This window comes from Halyomorpha halys, unplaced genomic scaffold (assembly GCF_000696795.3).
Source record: "Halyomorpha halys isolate HHAL.00 unplaced genomic scaffold, Hhal_1.1 Scaffold1038.1, whole genome shotgun sequence".
In the NCBI taxonomy this organism is placed as follows: Eukaryota; Metazoa; Arthropoda; class Insecta; order Hemiptera; family Pentatomidae; genus Halyomorpha; species Halyomorpha halys.
In genome coordinates, this window is record NW_027108334.1 from 158,253 (window position 1) to 166,458 (window position 8,206).

The following is an 8,206-nucleotide window of genomic DNA, read 5'->3' on the forward strand; positions in this document are numbered from 1 at the left end:
ATTAATGTAAAAAACCTAGCCTTAATGGTTAATAAGCCTAGAAAAGAAGGGGCCTCCAAATATTATTTGATAGGCTACATGAGACTAGGGAGGCATTTCAATGGCTTCTAAATGAAGTAAATAGATTCAATAGCATGCTCTGTATTCAGAACAAGGTATATAACTCGATACAATCGGTAATTGAATGCTTCACTGAGTAAGAGCAAGAGAGTGGATGGACTACTGGAGAAGAAATTTGGTACAGTGCGCTCATCACAACTTTTAGGTGCCATCCTGCTTAGGTCACCATTTTTTGTGTAGATTTGTACACTCCTGTTGAAGTTATGGTTATTTTTGTGATTTTCGAAAAAAAAATCTTTTTTTTTGACTAGAGAAGGCAACGATTTTGAACAATTTTTTTTCATTTTTCTGTTGCTATTTAAATTTGTGTCTTAGGATTTCATGTGGTATAATCTCGCCTTTTTCCGACTTGAACTCCTGTTTCTATTTTGTCTCTTTAGGTATCAATAAAAATCTTTAATATTTTGTATCTATTCATTGTTTATTATTGCTAACAATGAAAACTGGTTATTTATTTCAAATAAACAAAATTTAAGGTTCTTTAGAGGAAGAGTTTTTGGAAAATTGTGCATTTAAGCCTTGTCATTTGTTTGCTTATTTACATACAGAGTTTAGTCAAAATCGGGAAAAAAACGTGATAAATCAATTATATTAAGTGACTATTCCGAGTTTACAAAAACATTACTACAACATATAAGTCATATTCCCGCCTTAAATATGTAAGATTAGTCTCGCTAGCAGCTTCTCATTTTTGAGCTGGGCTGTTCACACACTGACCATTTTAAATGACTTGGTTATTTCCAATCAGGATCTCTCAACACGATGAAACACGCAGACTCGAATTCGAAGTTTTACACGATCGCAACACTCCCTCTTAGTATATACTCCCTAAGAGAAATTAAATATGAAACTCTACTCGTCCAAAATCCTCACCTAAAGAGAAAATTGATTTATTGTAAAATAATCTGCTAAAACAGCCTTCTCTGGTATTTGTATTGGAACTAAAGTGTTTAAGATCTTTATTTCAGATCTCAATAGAATTAATCCTGAAAAGAATTAAATCATTGGTAAAAGGACTCTAATTAAAAAACAAAACAAAAGTATACTTCACACTTAAAAAATAAATCTCTGAGACACACTCTGACTCTCGAAGATATAGAAGAGTTTTTATAAAATTGAATCCTAAATCACAGAAGCTACATAAACCTTTTTATTTTTTTGCTTATGTACAAACAGCAGCAATTAACAATAAGACGAAGACATCCGTTTTCTCATTCTCTCAAAATGAATTTCAAGTACCGTAAAAGAGATTCACCTATTTTTGTTACCCCCTTATTTTAAATCCTTCATATATAAAATCTACACACCCATAGGGCTTAAAAAGAAATATATTATAATTTAGTTAAATGTGTGACAATTAATAGTTTGTTATTGACACTGTTATTCAACTAAAAAAATAGTAACCGCCAAAACTGCCCGGATCATTCCAAATTTGTTCTTTATTATAGTTGATTAATAATAATGCAAGAAGCCCTTGTGAGTTTATAAATGTACAATTGCATCAAAGCCTTTTATCAACAGAATCATAAAAGAAATACTACACTTTAAAATTTTGAAATAAAACAACTTTATGTCGTTATGAGCTCTTTGGCGTTGCTTGGTGGCTGGAGGAGCAGTTGGGAAGGTTATTAATGTTGGGATTAGACTTAGAGTATGGCGCTGTCAGGTATTTAGAAGTGCATTTCGTAAATATTTTATATTTTGCCATTTGAATTTTAAGTTTTATTAATTTTACTATTGTTGGTTTGAATAATAATGTCTTTGCTTTAATATATTACTGACAATTGCTAATGAGATAAAAGACGTACAGTTATCAAAAAAGTATTCATCCATTTATTTTTTAATTTAATAAACTTTATTTTCGTCAAACACTATTACATGTTTTACTGTGCCACTCTCTTTGAAAAGTAAACATTTTCATAAAAATAAAAAAAAAAACATTAATTAAAAATGTAATTATATTAAAAAAAAAAATTATTTCTGGCCCAAAAAAAGTATTCATACAAGTGAACATTGAGAAGTTTTAAGTAATTCTGAGGTCAAAGCAATCCCAGGATTGGTTGTGGATTAGTAGGTTCAAAGGGTAACCGATAGCCCTTACTGATAGCAATACACCATGCCAGTTAGGACTTCACAGGTCCCAGTACGGGTCGTAAAACATGTGAGTTGAGTTCCGTCATTAAAGATAGAATTGGTTCCTAAAACGATCCAAAAATCCATAAAACACTCAGGGCAGCTTGTAATTATAACGACTAGTTAAGCCATATATACTGTATGAGTAGCTGCAAAATTAGTACCAGGGAATTATCACAACATTTAGAAACAACGTCTGACAAATCAGTTACATCCCAAACTATAAGAAATGTGCTTCATGAGTGGGGTACAAAGAAAGATCACCCAGGAAGAATGCATTTATTATTGAGAAAAACAGGCTCATGAGGTTGAATTTCGCTAAAGAAAACGCTAACAAGTCTTCAGAATTTTGGAAAAATATTTTGTTCTCAGAGGAGAGCAAATTTAACATTTTTGGATCTAATGGAAAGAGATATGTGTGGAAGAAACCCAAAATGGCTCTGGATCTAAAGACCATTATTCCGGATATACATTATACATGGAGGCGGTTCTGTCATAGTTTGGGGCTACATGAGCTGGACAGTGGTCGGAAAACTACACATGATCAATGGTATTATGGCAGCAGGCGTTTATATAGGCATACTCGGATTGCGTTGTAATTTAAATAAAAGCGTTACAAAATTAGGGATTGGACAAACTTATTTATTTCAACAAGATAACGATCCCAAACATACCGCAAGAAAAACAAGTGAATGGTTAAGGCAATATGCCTGCAGGTTATTACCTACACCTCCTCAGGTCCCTGATCTGAACCCAATTGAGAATTTATGGGCTTTATTGGAAAAAAAAAAAGGTTAGGACTTTTAAGTGTTCAAATAGACAAGAACTAATAGTGAAGTTTAAGTGTTCAAATAGACAAGAACTAATAGTGAAGTTTAAGATAGCATGGAAAGGAGGTGGCTCAAAGCCTGGTGGAGTGGATGCCTAGGTGTCAGGCTATAGGAAATGCCAAAGGACTTCACACGAAATATTGAGTTATGTACTTATGTATTAGTTATTTACAATTTTTTGATATAAATGAAATAATATTTAACAGTATCAATACTTTTTTGGCCCCAGAAAAATGTGTTTTTTTAATATAATAATTATATTTGTAATTTATGTTTTTCATGTAAATGTTTATTTTTCAAAGAGAGTTGCACAGTAAAAAGTGTTATACTGTTTGACGAAAATAAAGCTTATTAAACTAAAAAATAAATGTACGAATACTTTTTCGATCAGTTTATGTTAGGTCCCATTGCACTGTCCTACTATTTTGGAGTATACTTTTTTTTTATGATAAATTATGTTGATTTCTGGCAATGATTATTGAAAGTAGCAGAATATTAAAAAAAAAAATTGTAACTTATTTTTTACCGGAACAATACAACTGATTGTTGGTGATTAGTAATTAGTGATTTATGTAAAGATTTACCTGGTTAGTTGTTAAAACAACAAATATTTGTTTACATATTAATAGTTAGATGACCATTAATTGTTGCCCATGGGCTGTTAATGAACTGAGCTTTTAATTGTACAATATTTAGATTCCTATATTATAATAATGCCTTAAATATAATCTCATCATTTATTTTATTTACATTTTCAGATGCTTCTAGTTCTGATGTTTTTGTACTTGAAGATGTGGCCGATCAAACAAAATCCACTTGTAAGTTTTTTTGAACCTTTTTAAATGAATTTGGTGAATGACACAATCTTCCTTGTTTATTTCATATACAACAACAACAACGTTTCAGGATTATCCCCCATCTTCAGGTTGCTGATAAAACTATTTTATGTAAAAAGTATAATTGCTAATATTGAATCATATTATTATAACTTATTTAATAACAAAACTTTTTATAATATTAACTAATATGCATTTTTAAGTAGAATAATTACCTTCTTGAAAGTTATCTTTCATTATATGAAATAAACTGTTACAGTTAAATAAGGAAGATTGTGTCATTCACGAAATTCATATTAATTCTAGAAACTCTTCCAGTAGAAGATCATTAATTTAAACATTTTGAATGTTACATGGTTTTACAGGGTCCTTACGAATATTACGAGGTTTGTTCCAAGATGCAGTTCTGAACTAGGTAATGCGATGGTGTTACCAGGCTTTTTCTCCCATTCTTGGACTGTTAAGTTATGAATATGGGAGGTTCCTCGTTTCTTTATATTATCGGTTATCTTTGGCAGGATCAGTTTCTAATTAATTCTTGTTTCACTTTACAGGCAAATATATTGAAATTTTATTCTGACTTGCTTTTTAAGAATTCAGTGTCTTCCTAAAAGGCATTTTTGAGATTTGATAATCATTTTGCTCAGAAAGAACTACCTCTTTAGTTTAAAATTGTTGTGAAACAGTTAGCCCAGAAATTTCTTAATTTTAATGTTCTTATGTGCAGTAAATTTGGTTTTAGAATAGGATAAACTTATGATACATGCAGTAATTTGTGACTTTTCATCAGTTAGTAAAATTCTGTGAAGCAGTACAAATGAAAAAATAGGCCAATTTTTTTTTTAACTAGAATCCATGGGCGTAATACTTTTTTATCTGTGTGGCAATTAATTTACTTAAATACTAAGGAGCTACTCTCCCTTTATATACTTAAAAGTTAATTAATTTTACCTTTCATAGTTGCAATTTCCTTTAATAATCTATTATGATTCAAATTGGAAATATATATATATTTTTTTTGTGTGTTTTTTCTCTTGCATAGTAACTCTATGCAGGAGGAGTTTATTCAAAAAGTGTACATGCAAAACCGCATGCTCTATGTATGTAATGTGGAGTTAACATTGGAATGTGTTATACTAATTATGTATAATAATATATTATTAATATTATATTATATTAATATAATAATATGTATTATACTAAGAATGTTTAAAGGAATATCAGTAAAAAAAAAAATAACAAATTAAGTATAAAATACAATAGCTAAAATGATGCAATTAAAACACATGGTTTGGGAAGGCAACTCATTATTTTATACAATAGATAACAAGAATTAAAAGTATATGAATAAAAAAATTCAATAGAGTACAGATGTGGGAATTAAATATTAATCTAGAACAAAACATAATTAAATTAATTGTTATTATATAAGAGGTTTACTCATCAAAATCCATGTCATTTATATTAAGGATTCAATTTTTTTCAAATTGAAGAAAAAACAAGACATTCCCTCTTCATTCATTGCTTTATTATCTTTATCTTACCATTGTCAAATGGAAGATATTTTTTCTCAACAATTTATTAACACTAAAAAATTGCTGTTAAATTTGAAAAGAAAATTTTGTAGTTTTTAATTCCGCTTAGAATGAAAAATTAATTTAGAAAATTATATCATATATGTTATATAGGAAGATGGTCAGGGTTGCGGTCACAAGTGAAACGAAAATAGTTTACAACTATTTTATTTTCCAACGTTTCGCCCAACGTTTTTCTTCGATATAATCTCCTATTATTTGTAATGATATTTGTCATTCTAATTTTACTTAGTTATTATTATTATCATTATTATAAGTTATTATTATTATCATGTAATTACTCATGTACCGTATCAATCTTTATTTTCTCTTATCATTTTTTATTTTTGTCAAATCTTTAATACTATTTCCTGTATAGGCGACGTATTTGAAATCGTTTTAAATAGCCGTTGCTTTTTCTGCGGAAGAGTGGGGAGGAGGTGGTCCCCACTCTTACGCGTTTCCGCTGTTTCTGTCTGTTCAACTTATTTATTTGGACAGGTATGTTGTCCTATATGGCTCTTTACTCATTTATTGTCATTTTTTATTTATTTTTTTCCATTATTATTATTTTTTAATTTTTATTATTATTTCATGACGTTTATTTTATCTCTGTATATGTATTGTTTTTTTGTTTGTTGTTTTTATATACACCTCATGTACATTTCTTTAGCTTTATATTTCACGTATTTTTGTATGAAACTATTGCTCTTGCCTTTGTTACTTGTTTTTTATTCTTTTCATTTTATCTTTTTATTTTTAATTCTATCATTTTATCTTAACATAGTTTCATTCATTTTTTATCTTTTTAGCCCTGATGAAGCCCTACAAAGTGGGGCGAAACGTTGGAAAATAAAATAGTTGTAAACTATTTTCGTTTCACTTGTGACCGCAACCCTGACCATCTTCCTATATATCAATTTTTACGGTCAACTATTTATACATATATAATATATCATATATGGTTCGACCAGATGACAACATCAACCGGTTGGTGCTAAAATAATCATAAAAGTGATAGACATGAATGATATTTAATTATTACAATTTTGACTATTAGAGCGTTGTGGAGGCTACTACAACTTATAACCTAGATCAGTACAATATGAATTGATCTCTAGTGATACAGCTAATAATTCAATGAACAAATACTAAAATGAAATAATAATTAATAAAAATAAAAATAAATAAATAATAATAATAACTGAAAGTAGTTTCAAGTGAATAATAAAGCTGCGAATTTACTTCGGAATATTACTTACAGAATAAAACGAAATGATACAAGAATAAGATAAAAATAAGGACCTAGTAATAACTAAATAACTAATATCTATATCTAAGCACACACACATATATAGCTAATTCTAATCATAATATAATGAATAATTATGTGGAGTTAAGAAAAAATACAGGGAGATATGGTCATTTGGTGAATCAAAATCAGTCATTGGGAATCGTAGAAGTAAGAAAGAACCCGGTTAAATATTTCTTTTTTAGTTTTCTTTGTGATTGATTTATTTATTAGACCTTCTGGTAAGCAATTGAACCGATAGGGTACCATATAGTTTAAGGTGCGTTTACCAAATATATTATTATAGGTTGTTTAAAGTTCATTGTTTAAGTTATAATATTTTGAGCCTGCTCAGCACATAAAAATTTCTCACACTTTACATCTGTCGCTGTTTCTAAGTCTTCTATCTGTTCAAAGCGGGAGGAGAAAAACGTTAGCACATGTCCAGTTCTAGCAATACCTGCTATAAGAAGGGGACTCTTTTAGCTGTAAGTAAATAGTTCCCAACTTGGTATTGGGTCCGTTGGAACTGTCTTCTGAATCGTTGACCTCCACAGAATAGCTAAACTGTACTGTGCATGTTCCTGCCAGTTTTCTGACTGTCAAACTGGTTCTTGGAACAAAGCTACTACTTCTTGAAGTTAACATTTGGCTGTTCCTTTGCAGAACATTCTTTAGACTGTTCTATTTCAATATTAACCTCTGTTATATTAATACAATGATGAATGACATAGTACATCCATTTTATATATAATTGTTTTTTACCACCCAACTACAATCATAACATTGCTTTGTCAATGTTATGATTGTATTATTTCATCAGTTACGTGTTGAGAAACTAAACCGTTTTTTTAATCCTTCAAAGAGTAAAAGTTTCGTATTAATTTTATTAGCAAAAAAAAATAAGGTGCCTTGGGTTTCTTTTCGTTTTTGTTACCCTGTGCAGACAAATTTAAAAAAAATATTATACATATTTTTCCTTTCGTAATAGAAAATTTCCTTCCTATTAAATTTTGGTACTTGTTCTATAGAAGCCCCATGGCTAAGGTTGGCTTTATATACTCGCTACCGATATCACTTTTGGATTACCATATCAACAATGCTGACATCATCTAATGCTTTCCATTTGTTTTATCATAGATAAGTACCTTTGTTAATGATCCGAGATCTTATGATATAGTCCTGTTGTGGATGTTAGTTGCATTTAGGTTCTGTTTAAAATTTATGTTGTTAAAAATCTATTAAAAGAGTTCCAAAATTTTTTATTGTGTAATAAAATATTCCTTTTATCATGAGGTGTAGATAGTTGACCGTAGATTAATGCTTGAAGAAGTTTGTCGGGGGGTGCGGTCAGCAAAGAACAACATAAATAAACAAAACCATATTTATTTATTTTATGCCGACGTTTCGACCTGAGTTTCA

General features: G+C 29.7%; 1 protein-coding gene across 1 annotated transcript in view; it reads left to right on the forward strand.

Moving 5' to 3' along the window:
• LOC106688006 (zinc finger protein 431) overlaps positions 1-8,206 on the forward strand; it is a gene marked incomplete at its 5' end in the record, with an annotated part of 52,672 nt that overhangs the window by 30,459 nt on the left and 14,007 nt on the right. Inside the window, 1 exon segment of the mRNA XM_067046676.1 lies at positions 3,842-3,901. Coding sequence (XP_066902777.1) covers positions 3,842-3,901 — 60 coding nt within the window.